General features: G+C 41.8%; 1 protein-coding gene across 5 annotated transcripts in view; it reads left to right on the top strand.

Annotated features, from left to right (window-relative positions):
• Window positions 1-18,944, top strand: part of MTA1 (metastasis associated 1) — a 76,412-nt gene that overhangs the window by 1,312 nt on the left and 56,156 nt on the right. For all 5 annotated transcript variants that reach the window (XR_003572651.1, XM_027896566.1, XM_027896570.1 and 2 more), the window contains exons 2-3: window positions 13,831-13,898; window positions 16,256-16,349. Coding sequence is in view for 4 of the 5 variants with exons in the window: in XM_027896566.1 (XP_027752367.1) it covers window positions 13,831-13,898; window positions 16,256-16,349 (162 nt within the window). In the remaining variant the exon portion in view is untranslated. The remainder of the gene's footprint in view (window positions 1-13,830; window positions 13,899-16,255; window positions 16,350-18,944) is intronic.

Here is an 18,944-nt window from a genome sequence, read left to right on the forward strand (position 1 = left end):
GCTGTCCCAGATTTGTGTCTTGGGTTGCTCCAAGCTGATAGGGTGCACGTAACGTTGTGTTGGGATGGACATGATGTGAGTCGAAGGATAACGGGCAAGATGAGTTGTGAAAATTCACCATGGTATGACTTGCAAAGGGAGTCGTTTCCTGGAAATTATTGTTTGCCTTTTAATGGCCAAGTCTTGTGGGGGATCTCTTAGCATTTTGTATGGCTAAATCTTAACAGTGCGTCCCACAGGAGGTGAGAAGGCACCTCTGGAGGTCTCCAGGCCAACCTCATGGTAAAAAATGTCCTATTAGAGCAGAGTGCTCTGGGCTAGGTCCATCCCAGGCTCTCTCTAGGGGTGATGATGCCAGTCTAGCTTTGGGCCCTGTCAGTTTGACCATGGTTATAGCAAATATTTGTTTCCATATGCCTGATTGGATTTTCTCTTGTTCAGCTGTTGTCCCTTTTCCCCTTATCCTTCATCCTGTTCCTGATTTTAAGCAGACCTGGCTCCTCCTAGAGGGGTGCCATTAGTGATGGGCAACCAGGTGAAGGTTGTAACTGCTGATCATTATCTTTTGAGCCGTTTCGGGTTTCCTCCCACCTTTATTGTCCAGTTATCCAAGCATTTTGGTTCAAAGGATGCTGTGGGAGGCTTAGCATGGCCTTTGACCCGAAGTCAAGATGTCCAACACCCCCTGCTCTCCCCTCAGCTACAGAGCCAGTCTCCTTGTCTCAGATGGGGGAGTCACACTGGTCAGCTGTGGTTTGCCTTTGGTATGTCCATTTTGGCTGGTCTCAGTTACCTTCTTGTCCTTTCTGTACTTGGAAATGGTGTCCAGGATTTGCTCTGTAGCCTTTCTGGGCAGAGGCAAGGAAGGTGGCTGACAGCCAAGGTTACAGTGCTCCATTATGGCTCACATGGATGAAGTCTTGATTTGATGTATTACCAAGATCAACATATGGATGGATGCAGCTGTTTCTGTGTGAGCGCTCTGTTCAGCCTGAGCCCAGGGGTGTGTATTATCGAATTGTTTCTGACCTCTGGTGCTGGTATCTCCCACTAATGGCTTTGTGCACTGAAGTTGTGTGTGAACTCCAGGGCAGGATTAAATCCTGAATGGGATTTGTGCATAGTCATTTCATACACTTCCCACTGGAAGACAAACACTCAGCAGATAATCTGTTATTACTCTTGTGACTACCGTATTGTGCCACATGAACTCTGGGCCCAACAGCTGCCAAAAGCAGCTTCCTCACTAGAGATCAATACTGCTCCTGGAAATGTGTGTTGACTCAGAAAGGCTCGTCATTGCTTTTGGCCTGGTCATGAAACACTGTGAATTTTTGTATTCAGAAGCCAGTGGGTGGGTTGCACCGCTCTGATAAGTCTGATTTTTAAATGTATAGTTGACAGGTCTTCCAGAGGACAGGAAGTGTCTTGCTCTCTTGACATGCAGTAGTTCCTGGCTAGATGAGCTGAGGAGTTCCTGGGCTATGTGGGCTGAAAGTGGCACACAAGTCTTCTCCTCTGTGTTGAGTAGAGTGAGAATGCTGGGGCCTAAGGAGCTGTCCCTTGAATGCCTGGCCTTTGAAGGCTGTGTGGGTAAATTGATTGGTGGCATCAAATGGTTCCCCTGGTTCCTGTCAGGTTTCTACTGGTAAATTTTTGATGGGGAGAGAGTTGGTTTCCAGAACAAATGGGACTGTCAAAAGCTAGCACAGCTCACAGGGGATGTGAAACTTTTAAATGTGTAGGGAAGATGCCAGGGTATCGCGTTCCAAAATGAAGTATGGGATCTTACTTGTTGGCCAGATGGAAATCCTGGAATTGCCTGCCTCCAATGTAGCAGAAGTGAAGATTTTCTTAACAGCCACTGTAGAGCCATAAAATAAATGGCAGCATGATGAGAGTGGACATGGTGGACTGGTCTGCATGATCACAGACCGTATGGGAATGTTGGGTAAACACCAAATCTGGGAAGCTTGGGATGTCTAAGCTGGAATTTGGGGCCTCTAATGAAAAGATGCACATGGGAAAGATGTTCATTGTACTAGCTAGTGCCAGGCTCCACTTTCAGGAGAGTGCTGTGTCAGCTGCCTGGAAGAGAACAGGTCATTTTGGTATCAAGAGACTTTACAACAGCTATTCTGTCTCTACCTTCTCCAGGAGAGTGTAACTGTAGAGTGACAAGTATTTAGTGGTGGCAGTTGACTGAGCTCCACCGCACATTTATGCCCCTGTGGCATTCCCATGACACAGTGAAACAATGATTTTTTGCATTTCCATCTTGCAGTGATTTTTGAGGAACTTATTTTTTTTTCCACCTTCCCTCCTCCTCACTCTTTGTTTTTTCCTGGATTATTTTTAATCTTGCATCAGCTACCCAATCTGGTTCGCTGTGGGACTGTGTGAACAGCTGAATGGTCTCAGTGGGAGGGCTGGTAACAAGGGGATGGGGAAAGAAAGGAGAGGAAGGATGGAGGAAGAACTACTGAAGGCAACACTTTTGCCGAGACAAATGTCAGTCTATGCTTTCAGATGAAAAGTCTTTTGTACATTCTTGACTTTTTGCTTGTTTGGGAGAGTACTTGGCTACAAAATTACCACTGTTTTTGAGTCTGTGATACGTTTAAGGTATGTTTAAATGGCATCAGGAGATCCAATCACAAGTCATTCAGGCACATCAGTACTTGATGCATCTCACATGTTTAAGGTACAGGAAATGATGACCCACAGTGCCTGATGTGAGCACCTAAGGGTCCCAGCAGCTTTATACCAGTGTGCTGGAGGCTGAAGCTCCACAACTTCCTTGGCGTTATTCTCGTTCGTTGCTTCCTACCTGGTGGTGGTGTGCCTGCCTGTGCTGCAGTCATACATCTTACTTCTGGGTGGTTGTCCCCAAAGTTTTTAAGAGTGGCAGTATGACATCATCTCTATGTTATTACAGGGTGTTATTAATGTGTGGCTGAGGGCTGTGGTTTGACCTGCCCCCCATGCCATTACATACTCCCACTTGGCATCCATACTCTGCCGGAGAGCTCTGAGCAGAGCGGGCGGTGCATCAGCCCTCTTGACATCACAGTAGTGTCAGTAATAATATTCTGAGCTTTTCCTGGTAAAGACCTGAGAGCTGTTAAGGAAGCTTGCATGGAAGTATGTTGCTGCATCCAGATCTGGAGCAAATTCAAAGCATTTAACTGCAGGACCACGTGTAAACCTTCTCCTGTTCCCTTGCTTTGTTGTCAGTGTGTATGTGTTTTGGGTGGCAGGAGGGCTTACTGTGGGATAATTTGGTTGTGTCTGTTGTGTTTTGGTTGTGTTTGTTGTTTGTTTTTTTTTTTTTTCTCCTTTTTTTAACTTTGCAAGTAACCTGAGCTGAGAGTGGGTTTTGTTGAGAGAGGTATTAAATAACCAGTAAAGATAAAAATGAGAGTTTATTCTTGAAAATTACTAATAGGCTTCTGCAGTCGTTGGCCCTAATAAATTTAAGATGGCTTCTAGCTTATCACCTCTCAGCAACAGCCAAGCAGTGGGTTTCTTCATCTTTTCCTTTCATTGTTTCTAGTTGCACAAGTTTATCTTCTCCTGTTTTACAGTTTTCCTTCCCTTCCCTTCCCCCTCTCCCCCATATCGGACTTTTTCAGCATTTGTTAGCCTTTTGTTGGGAAATGCTTCATGGTGGACAGTGTTGTCTGCCAGCTTAGGTGTGTTTGGGGCTAGAGCTGCGACAACTGTGTCAATACACGCTCCGTGGATTTGTAATAGCTGTCAAGCCCTTTGCAGCTGGCAAAATGGAGCTAAAGCACTAAGCTTGCTTCTGGGACATCCCCTTCTTATCCCAGCAGGGTGGTGCTCACCTGCTGCCTCTTTGACCAGATTCGTGTCAGTGGCCCGTTGGAAAGTCAGCAGAGGAAAGGAGGCAGGTTTCTGCTGGGCTGGTGAGTTTAGACAGGCCCTGGGCTGGTGGCTGGGGAGGCTGTGCCAGGGCAACCTGCCAGGAGGGCTGGGGTGGGTGGCACTGCCTGCCGTGGGGGTCTGGGAGGTGGACATGTAACACCTTGGCAGTACCCATTTCGCTCCGGGGAGGCCCCTGGGGCCTGTCAGTCTTGTTCTTGTATCTGGCCTTTCAGTGATGGTGAATAAAAGACAGTTGATAAGAAATTGTGGGAAAAGGGCTCTTAAAACTTTTTTGTTTAACTGGTGAGATTTTGTGTGAATGTAAAAGGTTTTCCTTTCGCTTGCATCTAGTTGTTTTTCAAGCTTTTGATCAACTTTTGATGTTTAAGCGTCCTGACTTTAAATAAATAGTGCTTAGTCTCTCCCCAGTAGGATGAGAATAGAATAAAGTGGTTACTGTTACTGTTTTTACTTTGATTTATAAACTACTCCTGAGCAGTTTGGGGTCACTTGAAAGCATAGGTCTGAACTGTTGGAGGTCACCTCATGGCAGTTCCCCGCATCTGCTGGCGACAAGTAACTTGTGAAGTCATTGTTACTTCTGCGCCAAGTAAGGTGTTTGTTTTTACACTGTATCTTATTGCTTTGCAAGTGCACTTTTTTTTTTTTTAAATCCCTGCACTGCTTTGCCTCAGTTTCCCGTGAGGTTTACATAACTGGAAAAATGCTCTTGTAAGACACCATGGTTCTAGCTCTTTTGAGCTCACTGCCGTAGATCCAATATACAAAGAGACCCCTGCTTCGGAGTGTCTTTTAAGGTCTGGTATGGTTCCTCATCCCCTCTTTACTTGTAAAACCATGTCTGGAAGGACCTGTGAAGTAGTGGTGAAGCTTTCAGGCTGCATAGCCCTGAAGGAACCGTGTTCCTTCAGCCCAGAAGGAACCATGCATGTGTTCTCCTTTTCTAGCTCTTTGACTGGGCCACCTTCAGGAAGGAGAAGTGTTTCTGGGATAATTTTTTACTTGATGTTGATCAGTAAGGCAAAGCAGGGAAGTTATTTGGCAGCTTTAAAGTGAGTTTGCAAGTGGAAGAAAGATTTGGGTTTCTCCAGTCTTGTTACTCACAAGCTTTTCATCTTTGTGGTGCCTGGGATTTCATGGCTCTGGTGCTGTGCATTGCCAGATCACCAGTCATGATCTTTGTCAGATGTGGCCCATGGTAATGTTTCTGTTAAATTGCACGTGATGTGCTCTGGTTGATTTGGGGACTTTATGCTTTTATGCAAGATGTGGGAGAACAGATGACACTTGACCAAACATAAAGTCAGTGTGGCGTGAACAGATGATTCCTGATTTAGCACAGAGCTTGTCCTTACAGAGTTAAGTTGTTAACATCTGAGCAAATTTGAGCCAGCCAAGTGAGACAGTTTCTGTGGATGTTTCTTTTGGTAGGGTGTCGATTCAAGCAGAGATGTGTTACTGTCCTCTCCTTCCTTTGCTGGGCTCACGCAGCTTGGCGTGGCTGTGCAGCAGAGCAGGTCAGGGAATTGTTTGGGTTGGAGACAGTTTTTTGACCAGTGTGAATTCCCAGTGGGGTTTACCACGTGCATATGTGCCTCCTGCCATCCAGGGAGAGGCTGTCACAACTTGAGGGGGTCGTGTGAGAGAGCAGGGGATGAATCAGCTTCACTGGCACTCTCGTTTGAAGAAACAATTGCAAAAACTATGGCAGGAGTTTATGCTTTGTCCATATTTTACATTGTGAAGCCATGATGTTTCTGATCTGGCACTGAAACTCCTACCTCTGGACTTTGTATTGTCATACTATGGCCAGAGCAGTTAATTCACATTGACTCAGTGAAATTGAACATTGTTCTTAAACAAACAAGCAAACCCAAACAAAAAAAACACAACATTTTTTTGTTTGTTTCTCGAGAGTGATACCAAACTTGGTGTCTGAGTACTTCAGAGGTTCTTGTTTTGCAACTCTTGAGATACTTGCAGAGACTATGAAGCTGATTTCTTGTCATCATCTGTGTTGCCTGAATATCTCTTGGAAAATAATATTTTTCTTATCTGTCCTTAGCACTGAGAATTACAATGGAACAGGCTGTTCTCTTGGCTGCTACAGAAGATGATTGTTAGGGTGTAGCTTGAGGATACTCCTCTTCCATCTCCCCCCACCCTCCACCCAATACTCCCCCATGATTTGAGGAGCTCTCTTCTTACCAGTTTCTCCATCTGCTCAAGTGTTTCTCTGACTCTTCTGTGAATTAAACCGTTCTGCTCTTCCCTTGCAACCTACCTTTGGGTGAAGTTTTTCCTCTTTTTAAGGCTGAACTATTTCCATGAGCTGGTTCATGGTACTGCCCCCGCGAAGAGTGGTAGTGGATGCAGCTGAAGTTACAGGGGCTCACAGCTTTGCTACTGCAAAAGTGCTTGTATGGCTACATCTTTGGAAACTGAAGCGGCAGAAGAGACAATGCAGACACTATGCTTTGTGCCCAGAGGCCTTTGAATCATGCTTAGACATCTTATGTAGAACACAGAATAAAAAAGTGGTTCTCCAGGAATGTTTAGTGTGTGCTTGTCCTGCTGGAAGCTGGAGGGAGTTGACTTAGTGAACCTGAAGGGTCAGTGCCACATGCAAATGTGCTTAAGTTACAGCTGGGATACTGGGAGTGGATTAATTGAAAGTGGTTTTTTTGAACTGCCATATAATTGATTTCTAACAGCAGAATTGCTTCTTTTTCCTGGGGGTAAGTGCTTTGGAAGCTTAATTTTATTTCCAGGATTGTCACGGTCTCTTCTCAAATCTTGTCTGTACACAGTCTCCTACCTTACCTTTAAGCTGGCGTGCCTTGTAGCAGTTACTTCTTACTACAGTGTAGCACAGCTCTTGTCTAAGAGCGACCCATGAAGTGCAGCTGACACTCATAACCACTCTGGCAAAAGGACCAGCAGATTCCTGGCTTTGGTTTTTAACACTGATCATCTGTGAGTGAAAACAGCCAGTGGTGCTGTGAGGAATAGAAAGGAGGACACCGACAATCTAAAAGTTGTGTTCTTTGTTCCATTACGTGATTCTTTGCCGCCTTCTGTTCCCACTCCTGTAGAACTTTGGCTTTTACTGGGAAGACTACAATAAGCACCATTTGTGCCTCATGCAGCGCTGAGATCTTCAGTCTCTGCTATGAGGCAGAGTACCTGCCTTCTTCCCTGGCAGAGGGGGAACATTTGGGAGCACACTTGGCCATCATGAGCTGGTTCAGAAGTTAATCGAGCCCAGGACCTACCTTGGGCAGCACTGACAGTGCAGGTGGTAGGAGGTGTGTAAGAAAGCAAGCACTCTTAATAATTCTTCCAAACACGGTGGAATCTCCAGTGATTTCCTTTAAAACCTAGTCTATTAATTGTTTCTGAAATGGGAACTGTTTCATATCTCTAACTTATCTATCTTACCTTTCTCACTTTCTCTTGTAGTTTTAGTATTTATGTCTTCAAGATAGGGAACAGTGATCAGAACTTAATTATCTTTGAGACTTCTGTCCCTCTGTGAAATGTCTGAACAAAAAGGGTTCAGGAGTTAATAGGGAAGAACTAATGCATGGATAATGGAGTTGCATAAACCTTGTTTCACTAAAAATCAGACAAAAAATGGTATGAGATGGCTGGACAGGAATTTTTCTTCCCCCTGCCTTGACATGATAGAAAACAAAGAACAGAAGACCTCTGGGAAGTTCCAAGTACCTTAATGTTTCAGAGTTTAAATTGGATCAAGCAGTCGGCAGTTTATCCAAGCAAGTTGCATGTCATTAACTTTGTTTTGGTTTTTTACTTCAAAAAGATAGAGAATATTTCTTAGCTTGAGTAGATTCCTGCCTGGTAGATACTTCAGTTTTTGTTTGTAGCTATTACAGGTCCTTCAGAGGTTTGGTGTTTTAGTGGTTTTTTTTTGTTTGTTTTTTGGGCTGTTAGGTTTTTTTGTTGTTATTGTAATAACTCTTACTACAAGAGGAGAGCTTGCAGAGATTGACAGTTGTATCAACTTTTTTATAGGTCTGTGCATAGTTTGTTGTCCTGCTATGTGGACTTTGCCGTGAATCCCTTCTCCTTTGGGTTTGGGTAATATTGCACCTGGATTTTTAGGGGCGAGTCAGAAAAAGTGATACATACGTTTCATCTCAAAACAGCCAAGTAACATTGGCTGTCCCTTTCTCGTTCTGCACATTTGGAAGAAAATGTAACATGAAAATCTTGTTTGCCATGTTAGTGTGTAGATAATCCTTACTCAAGAAAGAAGAGCAAAGCTGGCTTGCTTGAACTGGGGTACCTTAACTTATCCTTGATAAATTTGCTGATGGTTTGCTGTTGACTGAATGGAGTGGAGATTTCTGCAGGAGATGGTGTTTGCTCTTACCATGTCCTTCACTAATTGGTTAAAGGTATTTCAGGTGCTCGTGTGCTTGGCACTTACACACCTTTTTTAAGGAGTTGAGTGTTTCCCATGGCCTGTGCTCAGCTTGCTGCAACCTGTGCATGCAGTAGTCACAAATACTGCTGTCCTGTAAATACAAATTGAGCTTGTACTGACAGTCTGTCTGCAACACCTTTGTGGATCCATGAAAGAGGTTGACTTGTAAATACCTGTTTTGTGTATACTGCTGGATCTTTTGGACCTCGTAATTCTTTTAGCAACAGAAACAACTGTTTCAGTGTTGCCTTTTCCGGTAATGAAAATGTTGTGCTGGTAAGGCTTTCTCTGTTGAAACTCTGTCTGCTCTGTAACTAAACATTTCATAGTGTGTTTTCAACAACCAGAAGGCAATGGGACCTCAGCTCTGCCAGGTGAGATTGCAGGACTGTTGGCTGAAAGTAGTGTTGCCTCTCCAGCCTTCTCTTTCATGGGAATGTGGACCAGGAGGCTTTATTATTATCCAAATATAATGTCACTGATCGAATAGGGGCCAAGCTGGTGAATAATTTGAAAACTGGATCTTAATGAAAGAAACTGGCCCAAAGTTGAATTGGAAACCTAGACTATGAGGAGGCATATATTTCCCATCAGAGAAGTCATAAAGTAAGCAGGTCATCATAAGTTTATGCACTCTCTTGGTGCTCATCTTTAATTCAGGGCAGCAGCTTTGTGGATTGGGCAGGGGAAATGCACAGCTGTGAAGTTACTTCTTTGTCACGTGTCTGGAAAGGCACCTTTTACCCAACAGGGTAGTGAGTGAGGGAAGGGAAAGGCTTCAGCCTCCCTTGAAGTCCTGAGAACATTTTTAGGCTGGTGTAGTATGCAGTGTGTAAAGACTTTCTGGGGGAAAGCTAGGGAGTATTCAGGCAGGTCAGTCCTCAGAAAGCTCTCGTAGCTTGAAAGGCAAATGTACATCAGGACGGATAAAAATACTTTTGGGCATTTTTGCAACTTGATCACCTCAAAGCCTGTAAGGTTATTAGGTAGCTCAGACATGTCTAATCTTATAAATGTACGACCTCTAGACAGTGTGTGTTCTTTATTTTGCTGTACCGCTTCCTGATTTTCCTTTCCATGCACTGATGTAGACATAATCAACAGCTGACATGAAGAGGGCAGAGGGGGAAGTTATTTTGTAATAATGTCTTATAAATATATGGGAGCACAAAGAAATTCTGTTGCATTCATTGCTAATTGAGAGCATTTATTTTACTGTTTTAATGGAAAACGTCCGTCTTCCAGGGTCTGTAGGCTGCCATTCTAGTTTAAGCTGCTAAACTACTGCAGATGTGCTTGTGTCTCTGTGTTCTAGCAGTTCAGTCAGTACCTGTGTAATACAGCATTGCTTTCTAACAAGTTGTGAGTATTCAGGAAAAATGTTACAGAATATAAAGGCTTTTTTGGGTAGATTTATGTACGTGGGTACTTCTGCTCTATAACAGCACAGGCAAGAGGAAGAACTACATCTTGAGTTTGAGTCAGAAGGTGATGTCTGATGGTCCTTACTGCCTTGTGGTATTTCCATACTCCTCAGTCATTGTTTTAGCCTTATTACAAATAACTCTGCAATGTGCATGAGCGATGCTGTTAATTTTGAATGTCATGTGGATATGTGGCTGATTAATTTGGGGATCGAATTAATGTGTTGTGAAGGTATGGAATTGACACTCCAACCTCTCGTCGGGCTGTTGAGTGGTGAGGGGTTGGCTTCATGTGCTTTTTATGGTGGGTGCTGTGTATAAGTAGATATCATCCTTGTGGGATGCAGAGCAGTTAGACTAGTCCTTTTCTGCAACTGTGTAAGTAGGAAAGCAAATAAATGAGCAAGAATATGCTGTTTTTGAAGGGTCTGACTTGTTTTGCTTGCTATCTGGCTCTACTTTTCTGTCCCTAGACCTTATTTTTTGTTTCAGTGAACTCTTCCTTCCTGTTCTTAGTAGGAGCTGAGATGCCTATCTCCCTGTTGCCTAGAGATTTGCTAATTTTGTCTCCTTCCCCATCCCCTCTTTCAGTCCAGGGCACAGAGACCCTTGCAGTTGTGCACATACAGGATGTCTCTCATTGACAACTGGATTGTTGGGAGCCCGTGGAAGGCTTCTGTTATCTTGTGTGTGTTTGTGCACATGCACCTGGGAGTAGTATTAACTGGGTAGACAAAATGAGGAGGGTGTACTTTCGTGGCGTGGGAGGAAGCTGGAGATGAAGGGGAAGTGCTGCTCAAGGAGAAAGGTGATGTTTTGGAGTGTAGGGATCAGTGCTGTGCCTCCGTTAAACCTCCTGTGCAGGAAACCAGACTTTGTGGGTTTTGTTGCCCGTGGAGCAGTTTTAGAGGAGTGTTCTCACCGGCACAAGCATCAGTTTGGAGAGTGGTTTGTTGAACTTAAAATGTCCTTGTTGTACATGTGGAACAGTAATTCAAGCAATTTTCTGTGCAGGATAGCATTTTAATTTTAGTTCAGGTATTTAAAATCTCTGTGAAAAATGCAAATCAATCCCCTCACGTTCTGAGTCATGTGATTTGCAGTGTGCTCTGCATTACTCGCTGAGAGGAAGAAACCCTTTTCCAGGTAATTTGAGTAATGGGAAATAGGTCTCCATTAGTTGCGTAGCTACTGGTGAAATGCTTCACATAGTTGTGGGATTAGTCTAAAACATGGATGAGATGTACCAGGCTGTGGATTTGTGGCAAGATGAAGTCATCAAGCACTGGCCTAAGCGTGCACCTCTACAGTGTCCTGTGTCAGCTCTTGAAACATCCCATGGGACAGCTTGGGCTCTGCCTTTTTGCCAGCAGTGTGCAGTTGGCTGATTCCTGTGAGGTTGGTTTGCTGTTGATCACACGGTGTGGGTTTGGGGATGTTCCTGCTGCTGACTGAGACACGGTTTAGGGGTTTTATTATTCAAAACTGTTGGACACCACTGTGAGCTATTCTTTGGTAAACCATTCATCTGAGATAAGCTTTTTAAAAATCCATGCCAGATTTTACAATCAATAAACTGTAGTTACGTGAAAAATTGAGTTAGTGTTCACTTGAGGTATAAAATGTGTCTCAGAATATATGCATGTACTTGCACACAAAAAAGCTGATGAAAAATGATGTGAACTATGAACATTTGTAACAGCCACCTGAAAGCCATGGAATTCAAGACAAGGTTATATTTTCAAGACATAGATTGACATTTCCTTTAGTTTTAATTTTTAATTTTCAGGCACAGTGTTTAGAAAAGTAAGATTTTTGCATCTGCCTCGGCCAGAGTCTCTGAAGTGAGGACTAGCTGTTTGTCTTAGGAGTTATTAGAGGAGTGGAGGGAAAGAACTTATTCTTTCTTCACATTTTGGGGCCTTCTGGTGAGAGGTGGACAGTGAGCTTGGAAGCACCTCAAAGCTTTAGCACCCTTGTAGGGCATGGGTTGTTCTGCTGTGGGAGAAATTTCTCTTTACTCTGCTGATCAGTTAATTGCTTAATGCCCACCATTGTTATTTCAGTCAGCAGTTGTTATTGCTGAAGCTGCCAAATATCTGTTTGGTTTTGGAACTTTTGGTAGAGTTGGTTTTAGTAATGTTGAGCCTGTTGCTTCCTGCTTGATGCTCTGCACAGAGCCAGTGTTTGGGAATGGAAGTTTAGGGTCTAGTTACTTGGGTGTTTTAACTGTTTCTGTGAACTTGGTGTTTTTTACAAACCAGAGGTCCAAACTGTGTTCCTCATGTGAGATCATTCTCCCTTCTAAAGCCTCTAGGGATGTGGCATGTAAGAGAAACCAACTCTTGCAACTGGGAAGAAAGTTTTGGAGTCACTCAGATGCACGTTAACATGTGTGAAGATAGCTGATGATCAGTCTGAGAGGTCTGAAGGACAGAATGCTCAAAAATTTAAAAAATTGAGTGTACTATTTCAGTGCTTTCTTAGCCCTGGTTACACTCTCTGGTTGGGTAACCCAAGATTTGTGCTCAGTACTGGCATTGCAGCTTGTCACTTTTCACTTCAACCAAGACCATGTTGAGACTTGGCTGTCAAGGTGTCTTTGTAACTCATGGCATACAACACATTTTTTGCAAAGGCAAAAGCTTGAAGGACAGATTTGTTAAAAATTGACGCTCTTGGGATTGTAACCCCTAGGATTCCTGACCAGTGACCTCTCTCCTAAGGCAGCCCTGCCCTGCTGAAGGGACATGAGGGCACTTGAGCTGTTTGCAGGTAGTGCAAGCTGCATCTTCCTCTGAGCCATTTGCCCGGCAGTCACTGCTGTGCTCTTGTGTCTCACATAGCAAGTAGCTTGATCTGTAAATCCAGTGAGACCTACGGATAACAGGAGCTGTAAGCAGTAGTCTAAAAAAAACCGATGTCCATCGCTTGAGGAGTGTTCCAGAGGAACTGGAAAAACTGCACCAGGAGAGTTAAAGAGTCCCCTTTTATCTCCAGGGTGACCAGGGAGACACCGAAATATTCACCCATCACATCTTATACCAGCAGAGGCCCTTGCGGGGGGGATGTCTTCCTTCCTTTGGGCCGGGGAGGAGGGAACTGGATCTGTTTCCGACAGCCCTTTTAACAAGGATTTCAGGGAGATTGATGCTAACAGCCTCGGTAGCTGTCCCTTTTTACAGAGGGCAAACACTGCTAAACACCCATTCATCCTGGAGCACCATGCTAATGTAGACAATGCAGAAGATCACCTGAGGCGTGCCCAGAGGCTATGGGTGTTTTGCTCCAAACACAAATGAGCTGGGAAATCTGGAGGGAAATCGTCTTAGGTAGTCTTGGAAGGAATTGTTGTTTTATCTATATGCAAGGTCAGCACCTTGTCAGCGGGGAGGTGGATTCATCCCTCTTTGCCTCAGTTCAGGCTTAGGGTTTGGCTTCTGGAGTGCTGGGAGGGAGAGACCAAGTCCATTTTGGACTCAAGAATACCTGTTTCCTTACCTGTAAAAAGAAGTGTTAAAGCTTTTGGAGCTCAGTAATACCAAGTAATTTATATGGCACTCCTTGATGTTTCTGTGATTTTTTTTTTTTTTTATGAAGGTGCTGTCTTGGGTAAAGAACTCAGTTTGTCATGTAACTTTAGATGTTTTATCCTGCTTGAAAATATGCAAGTGTTACTGAACAGTTTGGATGATTTTATTTGGAGTTTTGTTAAGGCATTCTAGGATCATATGGGGGTAAAAGACCAGGAAGTAAAGGAAAAGATGAGAGACAGAATGAAGCTATTTGAATTATAAGTAAATGAGCAGTAAGTGTAAACTGGGCTGGAAGGGGAGAGAAGGATCACACGTTGCTGATGAGAAGTTTGGCTGGATTTTGTTAAGAAGAGGAAACAAGTTAAAAAACAACAGTGTGGCCAAAGTGGAAATAATCTGATCAGAGAGAGAAGGAAGATCATATGGTCTGCTTTCCAGGCTGACAGAGGTTTTGGTTTGATTTTTAGCAGCTCGTATTTTAAAGAGTCTCTTTTTTTCTTTTTGTCAGATTATGTCTACTTCGAAAATTCTTCAAGTAACCCTTACTTGATACGAAGAATAGAAGAGCTCAATAAGGTAAACATTTTTTTCCGTCAAGTCTTTGAAGTTAATTGAATTTATGGTCTGTTTGATTTGATTAAAATCAAAACATTTCTTTAGCAGTTCTCTGGTAATTAAAAGCTTAAAAATACTTTTGTTCTCTGATAATTTTCTGGAATGCTTAAAGACCTTTTGTTCTCCTTTGGTATGAAAGGACTGAATGTCAATGGCAGGTCATTCTCAAGGTGATTATGCCCACCTTTAGGGCAGGAGATTTCTGTGATTCTTCAGCTCCGTGCCAGGATCATGGGATATAAAGATAATGTAACAGTTTGTCTAGAGGATGGAGAGCTTTAGTTCGATCTTTCTTGTGGGAAACCCTTGCTCAACAGAAAGGTTTGTGGCCATTATCTGCTTCCGCAGACTTTAATCGTTGCTGGTTGTCCTTCGGACCTGTGCATCATTTCATCTGCCAAATTCCCTTTCAATGGATCGAAAATGGAAGGATGATGGTCTGTGTGTGGGAAACCAACTGAAGTTCTCAATGCTGAACTTTGTCCTAGCTGAGGAGGGAAGACTGTTCTGAAGCCGTGTGCTATGTCCAAACATGCCACTTCCGTCGGGTTTAATACCAGTGTTGTTGCAGCCCATAGAGAAGGTTTGGATTTGAATTTATGTGAACTGACTAAAATTAGGTATTTTTCTTGTCCAACCGGTGGTGGAAAAGCATGTAGTTCTAAAACAGTTACTTGGAATAGAAAATGTATCCATTTGATGACAAATAAAGAATCTGGAGGTAAGGACGTCCTTGTAAACCCTTTTTTTTTTAGTGGAGGTCTTTTACAGAAATACCTTCTCTCTTCCCTTAAAGAAACACCAGTGAGTTCTTAAAACGTTCCCAGTGGATCTGTAACCATGAGGAATCACCAGCTGTGTTCCACTTGTGACAGGGTGCAGATTTGTCAGTCACTTCCTAGAAAGCATTGTTTTACCCTCTTATTTTTCCTCTTCATTCTTCCCCATACCTTTAAAAAAAATGAACTTTCATCCTGGATCTCCCATCTTGGTGCAACTCTTGGTTGAACTGTAATTTCTCTGACTTACTCTTTGAGATGGGTCTTTCAGGTTGAAATTAATCCTATATCATGTACTGCCTTTTTTTCACTGAGTGCAAATGAAAACCTGGATAATTAAATAAATCAGATAAATTTACATTGTAGCTATCTGTGTTTTAGGAAGATGGCTCCTGCATTTCTGTTTTAGTTCCTCAAAATTTGAAAGTTCTGAAATATTTAACAGAAAATGGCAGAAATTCTACATGCTCTGCACTAAAAACTGTTATTCTGCAAGGGAAACTGGTATTGTAAAAGTTGAAACTTTTCCTTCATTCACATCTTAGAAACAAGCATATACATGAATTTGTGTTTCCTTATGGACACACTGCTGGTTCGCTACCCTTTTTGGACACTTCCCAGCATGGAATTTGTATTTTAGTCTTGTTTCTGAAACTGTGTGCCTTCGTTATGGTTTTCCAAGACTCTTCAGTAGTAGGATACAATTCTTAAGCTACATTTTCATTATTTAATTTATTTTAGAGATAGTAAATTGTCTGGTGCTGTTACAAATCAGGAGGTTTATTTCCTCTAGAGCTTGTAAAAAGCCACTTTCACAGTTTAGCAAGTGCCACCCTACAAGTAATTGATCACCTATGTAATTTTAAGATTTTAAAGAAAACCACCTTTCAAAAATTCAGACCCTTTTTTGTTTGTTGTCATCGGTGTAGAGTTTATTGCCTGATCCAGCTTCCTTGGTTCTCCTTTTGGAAAGATTTTTTTTTGTGTGTGTGTTGGTCGTTGTTTAGCTTACCAGTGCTGTCAGATAAAGAAAACCTTAAAGGGATTTCTTTTGTGAAAATAATAGTGGTCTGGTTCTTTCTTGCTTTCCTACCGCCCTGCAGAGTTTGGAGAACAGTCTACATCTGAATTGTGTTGTTAATATATCACAGTTTTTTATTAGGACTTTAAAGATGCATTTGAATTCTGCTTGATTTAGGCATCGTCTCAATAATAGCCAAGTGGCTTTTTAATATGTTGTAATTACAGGTAAGTGTGGGGTTTTTTCTTACCCCTTGAAACATCTGTAACCTAAAAATGGTGATCCCACAGAAACAATTAGGAGGGCAGGGCCAAACTACCTGGAATTTCCCTACCCTGGAAGGGATGCGCTGGAGTTTTTGTGTTAGATAACATGTGCAAGTGGAGGTGCTAAAAGTAGATGCTGTGTAGCTCTTGTGCAAAATTCCAAACTGTTTCTGAAGTTTCTAATTAGTGTGTACAGTTCTGCTTTTGATCGGTGGTCAATTGTTTTCTTTTTTTTTTTTCTCCCCGTTTCAGACTGCCAATGGGAACGTGGAAGCAAAGGTGGTGTGTTTCTACAGAAGGAGAGACATATCGAGTACACTTATTGTACTGGCAGACAAACATGCAAGTAAGCTTGTTTGTGTTCAAATTAAATTGCTTCTATACACAATTGTCAAACTTGGATACAACTTTGATATTTGAATTCAAATGTCAGTCTCACTATTCATAAATGTCTTTTTTCTGTACTCATCTTCAACAGTTTGCATTACTTGTTCAGTTGATTTTTCTCTGTCTTTCTACTTGCCTCCTTCCCCCTTTTGTTATTTTTATTTTTTCCTTTCCCCTTTCCTTATGCCTTTTAAAACCTCATTTGTGTGTTGTTTCATTATGGTGGGGACAAGACAAAAGTTTTCAGTTAGAGCTGAGTGAAGGCATCATCTTATTTGCTCCAGAGAAGTGAATTTTTTAATTTTTGGAATGAGAAGAGAGTACTCCTTGTCTCATATTACTTCTCATGAATTACTTGGTTTGGTTTGTAGATTAAAAAAACAAACCCTCAAACATTCTTTATGAGTAAATCAAATAGACTGATCAGAGGAAACCGACTTGAAACGTGGCCAGCTTGAAACCTGACTAACAGGATTTCTCTTTAAATTTCAATATTAATATTTTTGGTAGTGACATAGCTTTTGTCTGAACATGTTCAGTAAATACCCTTCAAAAGCATTTTAGGATCTCCTTCAAAAGAATTTTAGGATCTCCTATCGCTGTTTTGAATATTTCAAGTCCTTTCGTTCAGAAAAGAAGAGTCTATGCTGAGAGGAGACTTGAAATTTAGACTTTTTTTTTTTTTGAGTATTGTAGTTATGTTCTGATTCTTTAAAAAAGCATGAAACTAGCATAAAATTCAGAGGGTTATTCATGCTACCTTACATCAGCCTCTCTTGCATGTATACGTTGTGTAACTAATTCCTTGATTTTTTTAAAGAGTTTTTAAATTATTTTTATTATTTTACAGAATATTGTGCTATGTTTTCGTACTCCTCTCCCATGGTGATCAGAGGCATGTGGGGCACTTAGCTGAGTAAAGGTGGAAGCTCATTTCTAAACAAAAATTTAATGCTACAGTTCTCTTTCAATTATAGAAACAGTTTTAAAACAGAGCAACGTATTTACACGACATTGGGCACTTTATGTGAGGTGCTTCCAGCCTGTTTGACTCCACAACAACTGCCAGGGAGAATTAGATTTAGTTTATTACACCTTCCTCTGCCCGTTCAACATCCCTCTTGTCCCATCCTTGCAAGGTGATGGATACAGTACTAATGTAACAGTTTCCTAAACAGACATGTTGAGAGGGAGAAAAACACTGAGCAGGTGGAATCACAAAACTGTTTTTTTCCTGCAAATAGAGGTATGTGTGAAATGTAACTGTTCAGATCGCTTAAAATTTAGCAAAAAGCATGGACAGCCTTGTATGAATCCTTGTAATTCAGGGCACATACATAAATGAAAGAGAAGCAATCAGATATGGGCATGTGAGAATTATGATTTAGCTGGCAAGCATTATTGTCTTTTAATATGCTGCTTGGTGTATATATGAGTAGAGTGATGTATATGTAATACAAATCTTACATAGTTTTACTGCATGGGGATTGATTAAATCAGATATTCAGTTTTAACAATGAATACAGTATCTTGCTGTGTTCTCACTGCTGTAATGCCATCGGGGAAAACATGCAGCAAAACTAGTCCCCTCTTGTAAATTTGAGTATTTTCTGTTGTAGATTGGAGTCTGTCCAAATAATTCCTCCATTGCAGCCATACCTTGGAGAAAAGGTCATGTGGCAGTGAGATGGGGTTTGGCTGTGTGGCAGAACTGTGGTGGCAGGCAAAGCTTTTTCTGATGCCTCTTCAATGCAGTAGTACTTATTTTATCTGAGAATCCTGAAGCTTAATAGGAGCTTCACCATAAACAACATGACTATTGATTCCTTCATCTGTGTCTCACTTCACTAGATTTAGTAAAGGAAGGCGGTAGGAAGGATTCACTGAGACGCATGTCTGAGACTGAAAATGAAAAATATTTGAACCCATATAAATAAATGCTCTTTGAATCTGCAAAGGCTGGTTTCTCCTTCTGATTAAAAACTTAAGTGCGTTTTTTTTAAATGCAAACAAATAATTTGTTGTTCATATTCATATGTGTTTGAAAGATAGGAAAATTCTTCTGTAGCACAATCCTATTAATGGAGCCACCAGAGACAACTGAGGCTGCCTCTTAGGGTAAATTTCATTAGTAACTAACATTTTCTCCAGTATGTTTCTTTCTGGTGCAGAATAAAATTGCTACTCAATGACTTCCATTTATTTAGATAGATGTGCTGTTCTGTGGTTTCTGCTCTTCCTAAGGAGGGAGAAGAGAGTAAAATTAAGCTTTTGGACAGCTATTAGTTCTTTACTCTGAAAAAAATATCTACATCTTGCATGATATAATTAAATTTTGAGGACGTTAAGATTCTAGTACAGATATTCCACACTGTCACTGACTTTTAATTCATTTCCATGAAGTCTCCTGTTGCCTCATTTTGATGCATTTGCAGTAGATGTACGTATCTGCATCGCTGATCTTTTAACTGCCTTTGTTCAGCTGATTAATGGAGCTTTCTGACTGCAGACATTTCTGGATTCACACAGTCTTCTGTTTAAGATGCCTTTATTT

The sequence above is a fragment of the Empidonax traillii genome, unplaced genomic scaffold (genome assembly GCF_003031625.1).
Source record: "Empidonax traillii isolate 1590-97213 ecotype Southwest subspecies unplaced genomic scaffold, ASM303162v1 scaffold502:size815047, whole genome shotgun sequence".
NCBI lineage: Eukaryota > Metazoa > Chordata > Aves > Passeriformes > Tyrannidae > Empidonax > Empidonax traillii.